The 21,516-nt window shown below is 36.3% G+C and overlaps 1 protein-coding gene across 1 annotated transcript; it reads left to right on the top strand.

Moving 5' to 3' along the window:
• Window positions 1-232: 232 nt before the first annotated feature.
• On the top strand, window positions 233-19,624 carry PLSCR5 (phospholipid scramblase family member 5). Its single transcript, XM_047100212.1, has 7 exons — window positions 233-245; window positions 5,010-5,173; window positions 10,152-10,194; window positions 11,421-11,641; window positions 14,091-14,252; window positions 16,356-16,517; window positions 19,553-19,624. The coding sequence occupies exons 1-7, from the start codon at window positions 233-235 to the stop codon at window positions 19,589-19,591; spliced, it is 804 nt and encodes a 267-aa protein (XP_046956168.1). The 3' UTR covers window positions 19,592-19,624.
• The last annotated feature ends 1,892 nt before the right edge of the window (window positions 19,625-21,516 follow it).

Raw genomic sequence — 21,516 nt, 5'->3', positions numbered from 1 at the left:
TCTGAGTAGTGTTTGCCTTTGGTGATATCTTCGTCTCCCCCTGTTGTCCGAAGTGATTCAATACATCACTCTGGAAACTAAGACACTCCCTTTCTCTGTTATTTGTAAGCTGACGTGAAGTAGACAGACACCTTCTGAAGTTTTATGCATGCTGTGTTTTTTCTTCTTGCTGCAACAGGAAAAGCCTTTCTTTTAACCTGGCTGCCTTTGAAGAAGTGACTCAGACATCCTCATGGCCTGTAAAGGTAAGAGTAAATACAGCCAGTTAATAATTTTTCCTTATTTATGACTAAAAATATGCAGTTGCAGGGATGTTACAATCAGTGAGATTGATACTTTAAAACCTGTCACTTATCCCTTTTGAACACTGGAATTTTTAACTTCAAGGAGCATGTTCCATTAAAAATAAAAAAAATAATAAAAACTACCTGATTGAATGTAAAAGTTAAGATATAAACAATGTTTTAGTTATCATGAATATAAACATAGTGAATTAATAAGAAAAGCTGCATAGCAGAATTCAGAAGGGCAGTATTTAATGCCAAACACAAAGACAGGCTGATATTCCAAGTTTAAAGGGATTTGAAGAAAACTTTTCACACAGAAGTTAAGAAGTGTTAAAGTACAGTTCAATATTTTTAAATTTCCTATTTGCTGTTTAAAATGTGTGATATACCCATTTATTTTAAAGAATTCAATATGTGTAGTGGTAAATTCTAATAAATTTAATGGACTAAAAGTAATCATTTCTGAGCAAAAATCTTTCAAAACTTCTTTGATAGTAAGTTATATATAAAAAAGCAAACAGAAAATAACTGATTTAAATAAGCAGATTAATTAAGGATTTTGTAGGGGGAGCTGGGAATTTTCTCAAGTTCCTAAAAGTGCATAAATATCATAAGTGCTGTTTTACTTTAAATACCTTCTCAAAAGACAAGAGAGAGGGATTTGTTGTAAGTAATGAGTTTCAGTCTCACTGAAAACACTTGTGAAGTTATATAAAAATTGAAATTATGATGTGTTTTCATTCCATTATCAGAACAAACCATTAAACTCTAGCCTATAATAAAAAGTTTTAGCATGAAGCTAAATTAGTATAATTGGCAGAAACCTTTTAACCTAATCACAAATAGGATAAGAGAGTACACCAATTTAAAATATCCGAAATTAAATTAATGAAGCATTCAAAGAAACATGTATTGCTTATTTGCTTTCTTCACCAAAATACACTTTTGGATGCTATTTAATATGGAACAGAGGAGATAATCTTTTCATTTTTCTTCAACATTTAATGTACACCAGTCCCTGAGTATCACAAGGAAAGCTCAAACAAATTGTAAAATATAGACATGAAACAACAAAATCATGAATTTTAATATGTGTGCCTCATTTTTATACTTGAAGACGAACTAAAAAAAAAATCTTGACAAGTCTTTTCTTTCACCGAAGACTGACACAAACACTTAATCCAAAACACTTCATCACTTTATAAGAGTTACAGCAACAACAGTAGCCTGTAAGGTAAAGAGTTGCAGAGTACGTGAAATATTTATAAGCTAGTTATACATTTTTAAAAGAGTAGATAGAAATTCAAAGCCAGATAGAAATTCAAAGGAGTTCCTTCTTTATCTGGTGGTCTGAGACTTTGAAGAAACTTGTGACTGGAAAGCAATAGTAAGATCAAAATATGATTAATCTACCAAAAAAGCAGGGATGTTCAGTAATGATAAAGACTCACCACTAAACTTAGAGGCAGATTTTCAGATGGAAACCCAATACTCCTGCAACCTATTTCAAATAGCACATGAAGTGGGCAAAACATCTGTCAGAGACTCTATTCTATTTAAAAGAAATGAAAAGGAAGCTTCCTTTTGAATCAGAAATCTGGTTTGAGAGGGCAAGACAGATTATCATCCTTCTTTACTTAAAACATTTTGGTAGACAGGAACGCCTGGGTGGCTCAATCGGTTAAACGTCCCACTTTGGCTCAGGTCATGATCTCACGGTTTGTGAGTTCGAGCCCTGCATCGGGCTTTGCGCTGACAGCATGGATCAGCACTCACATCTTCTGTTTCCTTCTCTCTCTGCCCCATCCCTGGCTCTCCCTCTCTCTCTCTCAAAAATAAGTAAACATTAAACACACTTAAAAAATTGATCCTTACATATGTGCATAAAGAGCACCAAACTGAAGTACATTATTTTTTTATGTACTTAAAAGTTCTCCACTATTAAGTAGTAGAGCCTTATGTATGGAGTCTTATGGGTTAAACTCCCGACTTCGAGATCAAGACCTGAGCTGAGATCCAGAGTCAGAAGCTCACCCGACTGAGCCACCCAGGTGCCCCAGGTTCATGATTTTTTAACTAAAGAGCACTTGTAACCACCAACAAAATTAGGATATAGAACATTTCTGGCACTTCATAAAGTTCCCTTTCTAGCCATAGTCCTACACCTCCACATCCAGGTTGAACTTCTCTCTGCAATTTTATCATTACGAACTAGTTTTCCCCACATCACAGTTTTGCCTCTACTTTTCTCTGAAAGCCAATGACAACAGTGCTTTTGGCGCTAAACCCAAGAAAGGATTGTTTGTTCCGTGTTACTATTTCCGGTTGCTATTGATTGGCCATTCTCTCCTCTCCCAAATCTGACATGGTGTTACACGGTGTTCCTCCCACTTTACTGCTTGAGGTCCCACTTACACCACCTTCTCAAGAGCAAAAGGAATACTTTTGCCTGTATGTTTTTTGTATGCCCAGAGGGGAGAAGTTCAGGTTGAATCCCGTGGGAAGCAAACTGCTATATATCATTGGTATGGACCTCTAGTTTAATGAGGCCAAATGACAAGTTTGTTTCCACATGATCCTAACCCTAAACATGCCCAAATTCTAAATGTCCAAATTCTCAATGTACAAACTTAAATACCTATCTTGATCCATTCTTCCAACCTGAAGGTTAAATAAATACATGAATCACCTGGCAACTGTTCCTCATTAACAGTTACATTAACATTAACACCACATGTATACACAACCTTAATGAGCCTATCATTACTACAAAGTTTATGTAAATGTTTAAAGGACCATCCACTGGATGTCCATGTTCCTTCACCAGTTTTTGTTTGTTTGTTTTTAATCCCTCTCCAAGAACTCATTCACGCTATACTTGAGTTCTCTTAATAGTGGAGAACTTACTTTCTCCAAAGGAAACTTAGTCCTTTCTTCAAATTTATTTTTTAGAAACTTAAAGGATTCTGAAAACTATACCCCCACATACATACAACTTGCATGAATTTGGTATCAGTGCTGAAGGAAGGTCTTTCTAATCTGAGAATTATATAGATGTCACTCCAACTTTAGTATATGTATAGTGAGGGTACTTATCCAAATCTGCGTGCAGCTGTTATAAATTTCTTCCTTACAGTAAACCAGAACAATTTTCCTTTGTCCTTCCCATTCATATGTCTTTAGAATAGTGACAATAATTTGTTTTCATAATGGTCCCTCTAATTTTTGAAAATAACTATCATGAATCTTGATCCACACCTATGTTCAATCTAAGACAGCATAGTGTTGTCGGACTAAATGAATGCAGGTGTGAGAACTCCAATAATTTATGGATTCGTAAAGATGAGGAGTAAAAACTATGATAATCTTTGGAAAAAAAATGGTATCTAATTAGGGAGTAATATAAATGGCAGTCATGTGAAGAGAAAAAGGAAAAATGATACTAGAAAAGCTGTAATTTATATTTTTTTAAAAAGAAGACTTTTTCATGCATTAGGGCTTATACATAATAATACACAGGCTCCTGACTAATGCAGCAAATCTCTAAATTTGAAGCTAACAGATAAGTGAAATAGTAACATTTTCACCTGGCAATAATATAGAAAACAGGTGATTGTCTAAAAAAATCAAAGCCAAACATTAAAGAATTCCGTATTTTATCTTTTGTAATACCGGGTAAGCTTACAAAGGCATTCACACTATCAAAAATTTTGGGGTGCTTTATTACAAAGTACTGAGAAACCAAAGCTCCATTAGATATTATACTACCCTTAAGCTCATCAATTAGATTTGTGTGTTCTCATAGTATATAGAATTAAACCACTAGTTCTCAAAGTATATGGTCAGGGGGCAGCATTAGTTCATCTGGAAATAGAAATGCAAATTCAAGCCTCAGCCCCACCCCCAACTCCTGAAATCAGAAACTCCAGAAAGGGGGCCAGGAATTTGTGTTTGAACAAGCCCTCCACGTGGTTCTGGTACAGCGGAAAGAATAAGCACCTGAAGCAAACTTTGCAATAGCAGTAGGATTGATAAAAAGCGATAAAACAGCCTCAGCAATTACAAGGTACCCTCATAATATTTAGGGAAGGGAGACTATGCCTTGAAACTCAGAATTATGATTCAAAACTTATGTCTAAGTTTATCCTTTTAGGAGTAGAGAATATCTAGTTCCTTTTACCGTTTCACTTTGGAGTTTATAATTTTGCAGCTCTTTGAGCAGACGTTTCATGTGCCTCCAAAAAATATATTTTTAGGGGCGCCTGGGTGCCTCAGTCTGTTAAGTGTCCTATTTCGGCTCAGGTCACGATCTCACGGTCCTTGAGTTCGAGGCGCCTCGGGCTCTGTGCTGACAGCTTGGAGCCTGTAGTCTGCTTCAGATTCTGTGTCTTCCTCTCTCTCTGACCCTCCCCCGTTCATGCTATGTCTCTCTCTGTCTCAAAAATAAGTAAACATTAAATATATATATATATATGGAAATCATTTATTTTGCCCAAATTATCCACCATTTTTCTCACAACCCCTACTAGCAATCTTCTGCACTCCTTTTCCTCTGGTTTAGGGGGTAAGTTACGGCAACGGTGAATAGGGAAAATGCAGGAAAGGCAGTAGAGGAGGCAGGAGATCATTGGTCCTCTGAATTCAGAAGTCACAGATACTATGAGAAAAATGAAAGAAATGGCCTAAATTTAAATATGGGCTGAGATTTTCATTCTCTTGCAGATGCACAGAACCAAAGAAGTAGAGGTCTGCCTGGCTTTCTTCCTGGAGCTCCAGCCCCTGACCGCAGCTTTCACCTCTCATATCCCCACCCAGAGAACCAAGTGTGGCAGCCAGCTCTCCCTCGGCCAGGCGGTCTTCCTCCTGGGCTAGAATATTTAAGCCAGGTGTTTTTTCTATTTCTACACATGTTTGCCCCTTAAAATGAATACCAACTTGGTTTCTTGCTTTTCAACTGATGGGGTTTTGGGGTGATGGGGGTTCGGAGCTGACGGCCAAGAAAGAATTCTTGAAGACTTCTTTGGTGCAAAAAAGCGATCTTATTAAAGCACGGGGACAGGACCCATGGGCAGAAAGAGCTGCACTGGGGTTGTGATGGGTAACTAATTATATACCTTCCAGTTGGGAGGGGGTTAGGGATAGAGTAAATCACTAAGGAATTTTGGAAGCCAGGTTTCCAGGCCCCTATTGGGAAAACACCGTTTATTACCATTTAGTAAAACCTCAGTCATGAGACCCTTCAGGCGTATATCAGGGGGCCATAAGCTTGGAATATGATTGCCAGCATACATCTTGGGGAAGCTGAGACAAAGGAAGTTTCCAAAGGGATTTTTAGATGTTAAAGTAGATTTACAGGATGGGGGGGGGCAGGATAATGTTAAGTCAAGATTCCCTTTTGCCCCCAGCAAAGTGTCATCATCGAGGCAGCTGAGCTCCTAGGTCACTCTGCCGGTTTCAAGGACTTGCCAATGGGCTGTAGGCAGTAAGGGAATTTAATTTTTCATTTGCCTTGGTTTCTCACATCACCACGGCAAGCACTTAAAGCCCTTTCCTTTGTTCTTGGGCAGCCAGGAGTGTCCGAGGAGTATCACACATATTCCACAGGGGAGTGGGGGTGCTAGCTTGTACTTTGCTCTCAGCTTGCCTTATGCTCCCTCATCATCAACCAAGGTTGAAGGACTTCAACAAATGACGTGTTGAAGTGAGAAAAGCATTATAAATCATGAAATTATGGAAAAAAATTGTTTCTATTATTTGGAAAGAAATTCATTCTCTTTTATTTCCACTTCTATTTTTCTTATTTATTTGGCAGAGTGATGACACTAAACATTTTTGATGGAGCTGTTTAGCACATTTATCCTCCTTCTGCTCATTGCTCAAGGTATAAGCAAATGTATCTTCAAGGAATTGCCTAACACGTCTAGTCACCTACAGCTATTTAATTAAAGAATATTTATTGAGTACTTGCTATAATCGAGACATGTAAAAAGCATAAAACCTAGTCCCTCTCACCCAAACACTCTGTAACCTAATTGGCATGCAAGAAGTGTTGACAAGAAGTGCAAGGTGATGTACTAAAGCCATATAAGCACACAGTTGTAATGTGTACAGGTGCATAGAGCAGAGAAAGCTGTTAAGGATCTAAGTACTCAGGAGAGACTTCCATAATGATCTAAGAATTCAGGGTCCTCAACTGAATCTCAAAAGATGACTATAAATCCAAGGGAAAGCAAGTTACCAAGTTAACATCATTGTCTTTGATACTGTTGCATCTTTAGGCCGGTGTGCTTACAAGATCATATTACTATTAGATATAGTCATTGGAGGGTAAGCGGTGATTAAAGCCCTATAATAAATCAATCAAGAAATACCATCCTCTGAATTATGTGGCACACAAAGGACAATTATACTTTTATATATTATTGTTGCTTTTGTACTTTATCCCACAGAAGATCGGAAATACACTGATATTGAGATGTCAGCACATCTGCTGCAATTTTCAGCTTGTTTGGCATTCTTTCAAACCATAAAGTCTATCTCCTTTATCAAAATCAAATCTCTGTGTTAATTCCCTTAAGGTACAAGAGATTTCTGTTATGCCTGATAGGGTTTAAGCTGCATGCAGCATATGTTCCTGGGAAAATGTTTATAATTGCAGATGCCTTCTCCAGAAACCCACTGGCAGACAAATGTACTACAGAGACTGGAGAGCTCAGGGAGATGTGGAAAAGAGCTGGAAAAGCTAACCTACCATCTTCCATCTGCAGAAAGGATCAGCTGTAATAGCTGACTAGAGTTGATTAACTGCTGCAAGCTGTTTGGGAATGTTGTCAGACAAGGTTTTGCCAAGTATAAAAGTGATATACCAGTGCCAGAGGGCTGAGGTTTGATGATCACATATGGTCATCACATATTCTTCTTCCATCCATGAATGATGACACACCCGGAGCCAGATGCTTGACATGAATACATTTTTTTTTACATTCCATAAATAGAGATATGAGCCCATTGGCTTCAGTTCTAAAATGAAGTCGATTTTCCATACCTATACCTTTGGTGATCTATGTCAGAAAATAAAAATATGCCACAAATTGGCAAATATCTTACTTCAAAGGGAAATATAAGTTATTCACTTTACACTAAAAGAACACTTACTCGCTTTAAAGCAGTGTGCTTAAACAGGGTAAATGAGCATTTTAAATGTTTTATACCACAAGTCTGCAAGAGATATATATAAAATGAATTTTTGTGTGTTAAATTTTATCTGAGAACTGTAAGAATTGAATAAAATCATGAACATTTGAAAATAGTACATTCTTCAATAAACAGGAAAATACACAAAATCCTTCTAAATTTAAAAAAAATCACAGTAAAAATTTAAAAACACATCTATTCTTTAATCAAGTCCATCCAATGACTAATGAAAATCTTTTTTCCATTAACAGTTTGAAAATAAATTTTCAGGTATGTATGTAAATATATAATGCATATATACACATGTACACATGTGTATACATGTATGGATGTATGTGTATGCATTTATGTTGCTCATGTAGAGTTAAACCTAAATATAAAACAAATAGATTATCTCTCTGGATTAACACGTTCTAATAGGTAATATCATTTTATACTATTAGTGTCAAAGGATAATTATTATAATTTAGTCACCTATAGGTAAGAGTAGTGAGTTAAGTCTACAAAGACACATGTATAGATCCTATTTATTTGGAAGTATGTATACTAAATGGAATACTTGTAAACCTGATAAGTTATACATAAGAATTTATTCTTAAGCTATATATGCAAGTCTGTCATTCGATTTCTATCCTATGGCTTTCCTACTTGAGTGCTTTACTGGCCCTGACACCTAAATACGTGATGCAATCTGTTTAAAGTTTCCAAGATTCCTGGTCCATCAAATAATAGCAAAGAGTGGTAAGGGCTCATTTGGAGCACAGTGTGTAAGTGGCCTAGCACTACTTGAAGGAAACTGCAAGAACAAAACAAGACCCTCAAATCCAGGGGTATTGCCCACAGAGATAGATCAAATCAAATGTTATTACAGAGGCTGGGGTGAGTGTAAGGGTAGAGAAAATAGGAAGGAAAGGTATTCAGAAGTTCCACAGTATCACTTAATTGTTTATCCCAGTTCCTAACACTTGTTTAGTGATGCCAATACAACAGAGTAGAAAGCATGTCAAAACTGGTGGCAGTACAATCAATCTAGGTTCAAGTCCTAGCCCAACCATTTACAAGCTCTGTGATCCTGGGCAAACTGCTTAATCTCTCTGGGATTGCTTCTTCACAAGATAAATGTAATGATGCCTATGTCTCTAAGTTTTTGTGAGGATTACATCATACACTATGTCAAAATATCTACCACAAGGACTACCTCACGGTAGCCATTAAATAAACAACTGCTACTATTAGAAAGCAGAGAGGTACAATTTACCTTTCCAATGTGGAATGGATCTCAATTGATAGTCTCTAAATTTCAAGACTAAAACTTGATCCATGGCACCAACATTAAAGTTCCTAAATTCAAATCTTAGTCTTGCCCCCATAATTTTCTTTATCCCTAACTTACCTCTAATGGATCCACCGCTAAATAACTGTGGATATCCTTTGTGACTTTTCTTTCAACCCTCCATTTTTCTCAAAAGAAGAGAACAGAACTAACAATAGTACACTATGAAAGACTGATTCTAATATTTAAAAATTGCCATAATTCTGAAAATAGGTTTTATAATATCTTAAATCATAAATTGTTTATGGAAAAGATTTTTTGTGAACCTTAAAAAAGAGGACCCATGCACTCTTTTACCAATAATAAAATTTAAATAGAGGATATTTAGTTTTGCCTGTACCTCAGGATATACAAGGAGAATGAAGGAAATAATGTAACGTCAAATTTTCCGGACTTGTGATGCCCAATCAATACCCGATGTTACTAATGACTATTTCAGCTCAAGCATTACCAGTGAGTTTATTAATGTGAAGGGAAAATAAAGTGAAGATAATTTAGAGGTGAAATAGAAAAGAAAGTGTTAGAAAAGACAATGGTCTTCAGGGTTCACAAGTCTACCTTAGTGAAAATTCATTCTCACAACATATTTGAATATTTCCTTTAAAAATCTGCATTGTATACTTTTTAATATAGTCATTCTCAACTATCTGTGGCTATTTTATCTCTGTAAGTTAACTTCATTTTTAATTACATAAAGCAACTTTCCTTATATTAGCTGTTAGTGGCATAACTTATTCTGCTTAAGTGGGTATTTTGTTGGCATCAGCAGGATTTGTTCGTGTTTTCTAATCCAAAGGAAGGTGTGAGTGAGAATAATTTATAAAATAACCTCTCTCAGCTTTAACAAAGACATTTTATCGCTATGAGGAATGAGTTGAGAGTGAAAGAGAAGTTAGGCAGGGTGGAGAGTAAAGGCCAGGCGTTCGGGGGTCATTGATGTTTTGTTTCATTTCCTTTAAAAAAATGAGTTTTGAAACCTTTTAGACATCATTGTTCAGAGACTGTTTTAAAATCTTCTCTGAGTATTGTTTCCAAGAGTTACTCTATTATCACTTTATCACAGGAGAACACAGAGTTAACCACAGTTCTTATTCTGATTCTTGGCATTTCTGCCTTGGAATTTTCAGGGTTCTTGTATTTTTTTAAAAATTTTTACTTGAATTAAAAAATGTATCTTCTTTTTCATTATAAAATGTGAGCTGTTTTCAACCATTTCCCCAGTAAAGAACATGGAAATTAATGAATGTCATGTGATAAGCAAGTTAATAGTAATATCTCCAAAGGTTTTCAAAGTGTGATGTAATACCTTTTATTTCCTTTATGTCATTCTTTAACAGTTAGACCTGATAATTATACACCAGCAGGTGGAGCTTCTTGGAAGTAAGTATATTATATTCTATACTTATTAAAACGGTTAAAAATATTTTAGGCTTCAGAAATTTTGTTATATTTAAATATCTTCTAAACAATAATGTTAAATTGAGGATAAAGGTAGATCAAAAAGATCAGTAGGTCAGGGTGCCTGGGTGGCTCAGTTGGTTAAGCTTCCAACTTCATGATGTCACAGTTTGTGAGTTGGAGCCCCGGGTCAGGCTCTGTACTGACAGCTTGTTGCCTGGAGTCTGTTTCAGATTCTGTGTCTTCCTCTGTCTCTGCTCCTCCCCCTCTCAGTCTCTCAAAAATTAATAAACATTAAATTTGTTTAAAAAAAGATCAGTAGGTCTTTTAAAATAAACATTTGAAGTAAATTGTTAGTCTGATATAGGTACACCTAAAAGCATGAACTCTCCGAGTCTTTGATAATATTTTATCAGGAATCTAACAATTTTTATCTTAAAATAAAAGATTTTATCATTTCCATGTTTGGTAATAATTTATATTTACTTAATAATTTCATAAATGGAAATCAAGTTTGAGACTAAATAACAAAAACCCATTCTACTCTTGAAACTAATATTACACTATATGTTAACTAATTGGAATTTAAATAAAAACTTGAAAATGGTAAGTGAGTAAATAACAAAAACCCATCAAACAAAATTTGATGTTTTATCATTTCACCGGTGATTCATCAAATGGCATGTTATTCAACAGTACATAGATTTTCGATGACTGACTCAATTCCAATTAATTATTTTTTGTCCTTAACATCTAAAATATGTCAAAATCGTAATATATAGGTAGCAGGATAGCCCGCGGCCATAGATACACTGTCAAATAGATTTTAAACAAAATCATTACTATGCTGTGAGTCATCCCGTAAATTCCACAGCAGTGTTAGAATTATTTGAGGATTCCATTCTTTACAGCCTTGCTTCCTTAGTTGAAATGTGGAACTACATGTGCCCAGTAGGTCCTATATCTGGAATCAAAATGTAATCATCACACAGCTTTGCTCTGAGTTTACTTTGATTTCCATAGCTAAGTCCTCAAATTTTACAGCATGGAAGTAGATTTGGGTGAAGAAGATACCCCATACTTAATAATTAGCTACTGTTTTCTTTTAATAACACTACCCCTTTTACTTATTGAAAGATTTGATACTAGGCAATAGCACTGTTTTGATGATTGTTTTTTTTGGTTTTTTGGTTTTTTTGCTTCCTTAGTGATACTTGGCACTGAGACCTCCAACAAATATGAGATTAAAAACAGTTTGGGACAAAGAATTTACTTTGCAGTGGAAGAAAGCATCTGCTTCAATCGTACTTTCTGTTCCACACTTCGAGCTTGCACTCTGAAGGTCATGGATAACTCAGGTCGGGAGGTGATTACAGTAAACAGGCCCTTGAGGTGTAATAGCTGCTGGTGCCCTTGCTACCTGCAAGAGGTTAGTCATTGGCTCTGGGTGTACTTTTATTTTTCTACGTTTGAAAAGGTTGGCAATTATTTATTTAACAAATGGCATTCATCTGGAGCTATAAGGCAATTCCCCTATCAGTTGCTCCTTTAGGATCCAAACAGCTTAAGGATGGTGATTCACTAGTTTTTTGTTTTCTTTTGTTTTTGTTTTTTTCCCAACCAAAAACTGTAGCGGCTTTCGTTTTGTTAATTGGCAGACAGCTCATGCATCATGTAAATGGGACACATCCTCCTGAATCTCTGTGTTAACCACATAACTGGAATACCTATGAGTTCCACCATTAAGTAAATCTACCCTTTGTCTTCTCTAACTGGAGCAAAGTTCGGGAAGTACTAAGTAATACTAAAATCTTCCAAGGTGTTCTCTTGGTTAGGTATCAGTTTTAGTACAGAATCTCACATTCCATTCAACCATTTATGACAAACTTTAAACCTTGGCAAGACTATGCTATTGTTCTGAAGGGAATCATTTCATTATTTTATTTTAATATGTAATAGATTTTCATCATTATCTAGTAGATCTATAATAACTTTCACTGACATAATGCAGTTAAGTTGATAAGGAACCTTTACTTATTCTAATGTCTTTGATATCATAACATCTCTATGAGCTAGAAAGAATAGATTTTACTCTCCATATTTAGCAATTGAGGTAACTAGGGCTTAGAGAGTGGAGTTAACTTACCTACGATCACACATCCAGGAAATATCAGGAATGGGGCTTGATCCAGATATACTTATTCAAGCCCAAGTTTCTCTACTGTGCACCTATGTATAAGTACTCTACTTAGCAAGATGAAAAAAAAATATTAATATGAATTGGGGTTAAGTAGGGGAGTTTCTGGAATATATATTGAAGCTAATCCTCCAATTGTTATAGGCAATTACTTGACTAAGTGATAAAGTGGCTAAGGTACTCATTTGGTGTCCAAGAATTTTCATCCTCCTACTAAGGATATTTAAGATCTAATATGCTTTAAGATGGTATAGTCAGTATAATATAATATATCCATTTGAATGTTTCTGATGTTTCTGATGAATGTTTCTGATAATTGATGTTTTATTTCATAGTAGTCCAATGTCACATAAATTAAAAATAAGATGTATCTGATACCGCTTAACAATTTTTTAAAGATTTGCTCAGAATCAAGCCAATTATTTTGAAAGTGATCCCAGAACAAATCTATATAATTCTGCCTTTTCAGTGTTTTTTTTTGTTTGTTTTTAATTTAAGTGTAGTTGACATACAATGTTACATTTTTTTCAGGTGTACAATTTAGCGATTTGACAAGTCGAATCCCTGTAATTCTAGGCACTCTTATTGAAACCACCTTTGTTGATCCAAGAGCACTACAGATACACACGTATGACTATGAACTTAATAAATAATAAAAAAAAAGACAAAAGGAAAACAGATTATAAGGAGTGGATTGGATTTAAAAGCAAACAATTGTCACTATTTTCACCCACCTCTGACTTATTTCACAACTTTGTCTGACTTGGTTTGACCATATAAACATGTTGAAATACAACATGATGAAAAGTAAGGAAATTAAGGAAATGAAAGTAATGGGGTACAGCACTAAAGTAAAGCCTAAAAATGCAATTACAAGTCTCTCACACTTTGGAAAAAGTGAAACAGCAATCAAATTGGTGTGTAAAACTGTAACTTCACAAGAAGCATTTGTTTTTAATTGAACCCAGAGAAGCTGGAAGCTGACAGCCTGAAGGGCGAACAATCATGAATAGTTAACAACTGGTAAGTGAGGGTTACAAATAGATGTGTGTTGTGGCAACACATTAGAGGCAGTGGAAGACACAGGAAACAGTGCCTGGCCAACCGCCACACCCGGAACAAAATGCCAAAGAAGACAGTGTCCTAGGGTCAGAAGACCGTTCTGGGAGAGGTTCTCTTCAGGGAAGTAAGATCAAAGAAAGACATGAATTTTTAGTGAGGAATGCCAAGCAAATACCTGTCTAGTGAATATCTTTGTTTCTATAAAATATGAAAAAAATCCACTGCCGTGCTTCCTTAGAAGCAGATATTTAGAATACTTTGTAGAATACAAAAATAATTTCATAAAAGTTACTGTTTAGAAGGAAAGCGAGGGGCGCCTGGGTGGCGCAGTCGGTTAAGCGTCCGACTTCAGCCAGGTCACGATCTCGCGCTCCGTGAGTTCGAGCCCCGCGTCTCGGGCTCTGGGCTGATGGCTCAGAGCCTGGAGCCTGTTTCCGATTCTGTGTCTCCCTCTCTCTCTGCCCCTCCCCCGTTCATGCTCTGTCTCTCTCTGTCCCAAAAATAAATAAACGTTGAAAAAAAAAATTAAAAAAAAAAAAAAAAAGAAGGAAAGCGACTTGTAAAATTAAAATACAATAACTGTAGGAAAATCTTATTTTATTATTATCTCTTCTTGCAGTTAGAAATCCAAGCCCCTCCTGGTACTATAGTTGGTTATGTTGCACAGAAGTGGGACCCCTTTCTGCCTAAATTCACAATCCAAAATGCAAACAAAGAAGATATTTTGAAAATTGTTGGTCCTTGTGCAACATGTGGCTGTTTTGGCGATGTGGATTTTGAGGTACGGTTGACATAGTGAAGGAGGTTTTCACTTAGGTCCTCATGGTTTGCAACAGAATTCAATGTTAAAATATTCAAGTCATGGGATATCTCTGAAATAAATGTAGAAAATAATATATTTGTGAAATAACGTAATAAGCCCATATTGTGAGTGCCAGTAAGAACTCATAATTTCAGATATACTAAGTTCAAGGTTTTTTGTTTTTGTTTTTAAAGCATACTAAGGAGCACCTGGGGGGCTCAGTTGGTTAAGAATCAGGTCAGAATCTCACAGTTCCCGAGTTTGAGCCCCTCTCTCTCTCTGCCCTTCCTCAGCTCGTACTGTCTCTTTCTCTCAAAAATAAATAAATAAACTTAAAAATAATAATAAAATAAAAATAAAGAACACACTAAAACTTTTTTGATTTATGTGGAATTACAGCACCCATGGTATAAAGTAAATATATATTAGCTTAGAATCACCTTAAATTAGATCATCTTTTCCTCTAGCTCTGGTGGTAACATATCCTACTTCAGATCTCATCTAAGAAGTACACTCCATTAAAAATCACTAATTTATTTTTTTAATATAATTTTTTGTCAAATTGGCTTCCATACAACATCCAGTGCTCATTCCAACAAGTGCCTTCCTCAATGCCCATCACCCACTTTCCCCTCTCCCCCACCTCCCATCAACCCTCAGTGTGTATTTAAGAGTCTTTTATGATTTGCCTCCCTCCCTCTGTGTAACTTTTTCCCCCTACTCTTCCCCCATGGTCTACTGTTAAGTTTCTCAAGATCCACATTTGAGAAAACATCACTAATTTAAAAGCTATGATCATAAGACTTGCTAAGTTCATTTTACAAAACAATCTACACTTACATAAACATAAACAGTTAAATGTTTAACATTTTAACTCAATGTTAAAAAACAATAGGTAGTTGTACATTCAATTGTAACTATAAGAACTATGTTAACTACTATTCCTGTAAATATCTTTTAGGCAAAGGAGAGCTCATTTAAAGTGTCTATTTATTATTCATCCCTTCCTTCATTCATACATTCATATATAGCCCACCTGGGACATTCAGTTTGAGGAACTTTAGCGAACACTATTTACCGAAAATGTGATGGAAATTTTACAAAGCGAACTGTTGTAACTCTACCCCACTCCAAAAAGACTTGGCATGCTTTCCTAAGACTAAAAGACAAAAATATGTCCTATGATTGAGAAATAAAAAGTTTTAGTAAAGGTATATCGATGTCCTAAGTAACCTTCTCTATTTCTATCTTTTCCCACTATACATAAAGTAACAATTTATATTGAATCCTTTCAGCCTTTGAATGAGAAACGGGGCAAGCAAATGAATAGTTGATAAAGTTTAACTGTACATTTCTTCTAGCTGTGAAGGACTATAGATTTTTGATGTCAAATTAATCTGAATTTCCTGTGCTACATTTGCCCAGAGGATTTTTTTTTTAAGTGAAAATAGGACTTAGGTTTAGTTATAAAGGAAAGACCTAGTAAATTTTGGAGTATAATATAAAAATGAGATTAAGCAATGGCTGATAATGTTTAAATATGTTAGTAATTCTATATTCTTAACAATAAAAATTTAAAGTTTACAATTTGTACTTAGAAATGAATTTCTTCTAAAAATTGTTTCTCCAATATTTCTCAAAAATATTTTCTTTTTCTTTTTCTTCCTTTTGTTGTTGTTGTTGTTGTTATTGAAGAATTCAGGTTTAAAATCTAGACTTCAGGTAATGGAATTACCTTCAAGGTTAGACCATGTAATTGAGACTATGTACCTGCTGCCATCTTGTGGTAGCCTGGCCTTAATTATTTATTGCTATTATTTTCTCAATCTGCATACGAAAAGCAAGAAAAAATAAAGGAATTATGATGAATCAAAAAACTGTCAAAAAGGCAAAATTCCTGAAGAGTAAACTGGAAAGTTAAATCTCCAAACTTATGCTTATATAACAGAATGAATGACATGGAACTGTCATTTACAGATGACTAATAAAATAATTCGCATCTCTCTCGAAGCAAACATACTAAGATATGTAAAGCCATCCATTTCACCTTCAGGTTTAACATCTCTTATTTTCTTTTCAAAGGTGAAGACCATTAATGAAAAACTTACAATTGGGAAGATTTCAAAGTACTGGTCAGGATTTGTAAATGATGTCTTTACCAATGCTGACAACTTCGGAATTCATGTTCCCGCAGATCTAGATGTGACAGTCAAAGCAGCAATGATTGGTGCTTGTTTTCTCTTTGTAAGTATGGTCTTTTTTTAATTTATTTTTTATTTTAGACAGAGACAGTGTGTACAAGCAAGGGAGAAGGGCAGAGAGAGAGAGAGAGAGAGACAGAGAGAGAATCTTAAGCAGGCTCCATGCTCAGTGCAGAGCCCAACACAGGACTCGATCCCACAACCCTGGGATCATGACCTGAGCCAAAATCAAGAGTCTGACACTCGACCAACTGAGCCACCCAGGCGCCCCTGTAAGTATGGTCTTAAAAGCATAGGAGTGATTTATTTCTCACCCTTTCCTCATTAATCACTACAGAGCCAATCTCATTTTACACAGCACCACATTTATCCCACAGAGGTTTATGCATAGAAGGCTAGGTTGGGACCAACTCTTCAGAAGTCAGAATTTAGGAGCCTGCATTTCTAATAGACAGCCTTTCTCCGCTGACCCTCATACACGGTCTTTGTCAAGAATTGGTGCCCTGTCGGGGCACCTGGGTGGCTCAGTTGGTTAAACTTCCAACTTTGGCTCAGGTCATGATCTTGCTGTTCCTGAGTTCGAGCCCCACGTAGGGCTCTGTGCTGACAGCTCAGAGCGTGGAGCCTGCTTCGGATTCTCTATCTCCCTGTCTCTGCCCCTTGTCTGCTCATGTTCTTTCTCTCCCAAAAATAAATAAACATTAAAAAGATGAAAAAAAAAAACAAGAAGCAGTGCCCTGTCATGTGCTACTCAGCATTTCTTCAAAAACTTAGTTACCCATTCTCTTTCCATTTCAATTTAGATTTTTGGCTCATTTTCATTTTCACTGAAAAAATATGTAAATATCACATTATTGATCCTGGGTAAAGTTCAGGACCGTTTCATTGTTTAACAATGAACTAAGTGACACTCAGAATGTGAAAAGTAGTTTTCTTCCCTTCGAACATGAACATGGATACATGAATTCAGAGGGAGGGGTTAATATTTATCAGCTTCCATTATTACAAAGGTATTACATCTTTGTCCTTTCTTTCCAACTTATAATTTTATCAAAAATATTTTCTTCCTGGTGTGGAGATTGGTGATAGAAAACAGAAGTCAAGTAACACCTACGCCAGATGGTTGCCCATCTCCTGTCCCAATTTTTCCTCTGATATCTCCCTCACTGCTTACCATTGTCAATGCTCTCACAAAAACCCATGGAATTTTAAAATAAACCTACATTCTTCATTTCATATTTTGTTGTCCTTCAGGGTTTTAGGATCCTAAATCTTATGGATATTTTAATATGGGCTGCTGTGGGGGAAAAATGGCTCTATCTACTCAGTTTTTTCCAAAGACACACACGGAAGACACACACATACACACCCTTTCCCCAAAACCTTAATTTGGCCTTTCTGATTAAGCTCCACACTTAATGTTTATATTAAAAAAAAGATCATTTTAGGGTGCCTGGGTGGCTCAGTCAGTTAAGCATCTGACTCCTGATTTCAGCTCAGGTCATGATCTCACGATTCCTGAGTTCAAGCCCTGCATCAGGCTCTGTGCTGACGACGTGGAGTCTCCTTGGGATTCTCTGTCTTCTGTCTCTGCCCCTCCCCTGCTCATGCTCTTTCTCTCTTTCAAAATAAAAATGCACATTTAGGGGCGCCTGGGTGGCGCAGTCGGTTGAGCGTCCGACTTCAGCCAGGTCACGATCTCGCGCTCCGTGAGTTCGAGCCCCGCGTCGGGCTCTGAGCTGATGGCTCGGAGCCTGGAGCCTGTTTCCAATTCTGTGTCTCCCTCTCTCTCTGCCCCTCCCCCATTCATGCTCTGTCTCTCTCTGTCCCAAAAATAAATAAAAAACGTTGAAAAAAAATTTAAAAAAAAGTGCACATTTAAAAAATAAAAACCAGATCATCTTTAATCTGCCCTACCCACTTATATCATTTAACAGACAAACAGTAAAATGTACTGTCAACAATTCACTATGCGCTACGAATTGGAGAAGCTCTGATCCAGATGACACCCCAATCATCTGAAAAGATAACTTTTTAACTCCATTGTCTCAGGGAAAAACCTACTTACTGAGAATATCTAATGGCCCCATCTGGTTCTTTCTTTTTCTTTTTACCATAATATAAAACATTTGCACTTTTTTTTAGCCAATATAGCTTTTAAAACAATTTCTGCCATGTATTAGATAATTACATAGATACAAGATAAATTACTTACTTCTACATATAATTGGACAGGAAGAATTGTGTTTTTAATTTTTAACATTTTTAAAAATATTTTTATTTATTTTTGAGAGAGTGAAAGAGACAGAGTGCAAGCAGGGGAGGGGCAAAGAGAGAAGGAGACTAGAATCTGAACCAGGCTCTAGGCTCTGAGCTGTCAGCACAGAGCCAGATGTGGGGCTCAAACTCACGAACTATGAGATCATGACCTGAGCTGAAGTCGGATGCTTAACCAACTGAGCCACCCAGGCATCCCATGTTTTTAATTTTTAAATACTGTGTCCATTTCATTACCTTGTGTTGAGAGAGAGACCATCAGAAAGTAGCTGGTATGAGAACTCCCTGATCCAAACAGCAAAATTCGCAAGTACTATCTAATTTTCGGTCTTCTCTGGTTTGAGGCTACCACTCCACAACCCACAGACCTAATTACCATTTCTGAGTTCCCTCTGGTATAGTTTTCAGTACTTCCTCAGATGACTACCTGCTTGCTAACCACACAGTCCATGAGGATGTATCTAATACTTGTTCAAAGGTCAGTGTCTATTACAACATCCCGCACTGACAGAGAACGTCCTGCAGTCGAAGTCTGCACTGTCTTGATCACCTAAGATTTTGACTGATGATACCCTGCTGATTCCAATAAGATTTCCAAGTAACTTGTACTCTGAAAACTAGACATGTAAGTGTCATGAAGCTTAAAACGTTTTGACTTTCCTCTTACTGATGAATCTCATGTTGCTAAAACACCACTGGGAAACATAATTGCTTTATATAATCAAAGCTTACCTGTGAGACTCCTGATCTCAATTGTCACCTTTTTGTAAATTCACTCATACTCAGTTTATTTATTTGTAGGATTTTATGTTCTTTGAACATTCACTAGCTGGATTGTAACAAGCGAGAGGACAAAAACGATCAAGTATGCAAGAACATGTTTCAGTAAGTAAAGTTTAAATGATCTCTTTCCCTTTGAAGATGTCTATATTTGACGCTGTCTAACTCTTTTTCATTTTCTTCTAGAAATCCCTTGGGCTCTGGATTTCATTTCTCAATGGTTTGCAATATTTGCTTTTTTTGTAACAAATGTTAATTATTACATTTATTAAAGCATAATGTAATGAAGCAATTATCTGGTTGTAAATGCATGTTAGCTAAAGAAAAGATTACTGGCCTTACTGGACTGAGAGCAGGGTTGCTTTGAGAGATTGTCATTCTTTCTTTTTAATCCTTTTGAAGTTGTTGCATGGGTAAGCATGAAAGATGAGAACTAAGGCTTGCAGCATCACTGATGAAAATTCAATGTTTAGAGAGCACTTTGAAGTTTTTCTGGTACTAAGGCTGGTTACTAATCAAAAGGACTGGCTTTCCAAAATATTTTTTCATTAAGTAGTCTTTTGACTTTGTTTATTAACCTTATTGTAGTGAGATATTTTTACCTTATATCAGAAAGGCTAAAAGCTGGATAAATAATATGTTTAAAGATGAGGAGGAAGATAGATGAAATCAATTTGTTCTAGTGGTAAGAAGCTAATATTTCCAGAAGGAAGCTAAAATTTACAAACCAAAGCATGGTGTAAACACATACCCACACCAGAGATTTAAACAAGCATATAGACAGACTTCTAAGTTAGTAAAAGCAGTAGTGTAGAGCAGGAAATTTATCTATTACAGTGAAAGTTCAGTCAGAAAAGGAATCCAGGGCTCTGAAAAAAAAGCACAATTCCAGGACTTACTTAAAAATAAGCAAAGAAAAATAAATAAATAAATAAAACCTTAATACATGAGGCAAATGCAGAAGTCAGGGCACACAGTTAATTCAATTAATTAATGCCTTCTATTTTAACATTTCGGAGTCCTCTAGGTAACTACATCTAGTTACCCACTCTTTCCCAAAGCCCACACAAGAAGCTTTTAGAATCTTTTTTTAGGAATGACGAGAGTTCCTCCCTTTTCAAAATGAGGAAACAAGCTTGTTTTAAGCAAAGCACCATGTAGCCATCTGAAATTATACAAAGACTACCCAAATTATACAAATACTTTAGAATTATACAAATACTACCCAAATTTTTAACTACTGACAAAGGTGTTTAGACCAACTCCAAGCAATCCTCTACTTGGTAGAGGAACTATGTTCCAAGCATCTGTAACTAAGTTAATTACTTGGGATTAAGAATCTATCATCTAGAAATACTGTTGTATGTGTTAGTTAAATTCCCAAGATAGCCCACAAATAGCAATTTAGTGCTAGGTTCTGGGGTAAGGGTTCTAGGTTGTATTAAGATGAAAAGGAAAAGAATCACCTTTTTGAGTGCCCTCTCTGTTGGCATGCCTCAGCAAACCATAAAAAATGGATTAGTGGGGCAGAATAGTTTAAGCATTGACCACCAAAAATAGAACCGTGCTTCCACATCACACCCAATCTTTCTCCCAGTGGCCCCATCCATTCTTTCAGTGTAATGGGTGTGATCTGCATGTTGGGAACAGTACAGTCACAGAAGCAAACAACAGTCCTGTGTGTGAGACATTGTCTTCAGTCTAGCTCTGCTGTGTGGTAGCTATGTATCTTCACATCTGTCCTGTAGTCTTTCTGAACCTTCTCACTTTCCCATTTGCCACTTTGCAGAGCTACGGTGACAGTTAGGGGGAACTCAGTGTTTCCTCCTTTTCCCCTTTGTCTATTCTAACTGACGTGTGTGTGACTTATGGTCAGTCATTCATAACCAGCTAAAGGAAGTGGCATTTTAATTTTTTTTTATTATTTATTTTTTGAGTGACAGGGTGCGAGCAGGGAAGGGGCAGAGAGAGCAGGGTAGACACAA

This window comes from Lynx rufus, unplaced genomic scaffold (genome assembly GCF_022079265.1).
Source record: "Lynx rufus isolate CCGP_SWC_20201006 ecotype Redwood Valley unplaced genomic scaffold, mLynRuf1.p SCAF_5, whole genome shotgun sequence".
NCBI classification, from domain to species: domain Eukaryota; kingdom Metazoa; phylum Chordata; class Mammalia; order Carnivora; family Felidae; genus Lynx; species Lynx rufus.
The sequence above is the reverse complement of the archived record's forward strand: the minus strand, read 5'-3'. Positions and strand labels throughout refer to the sequence as shown.

Excerpts from the sequence above, each read along its gene's own strand:
- PLSCR5 (XM_047100212.1), top strand. Across the intron at positions 11,642-14,090 it reads GCCCTTGCTACCTGCAAGAG|TTAGAAATCCAAGCCCCTCC; the intron begins GTTAGTCATTGG and ends CTCTTCTTGCAG. Across the intron at positions 14,253-16,355 it reads TTGGCGATGTGGATTTTGAG|GTGAAGACCATTAATGAAAA; the intron begins GTACGGTTGACA and ends TTCTTTTCAAAG.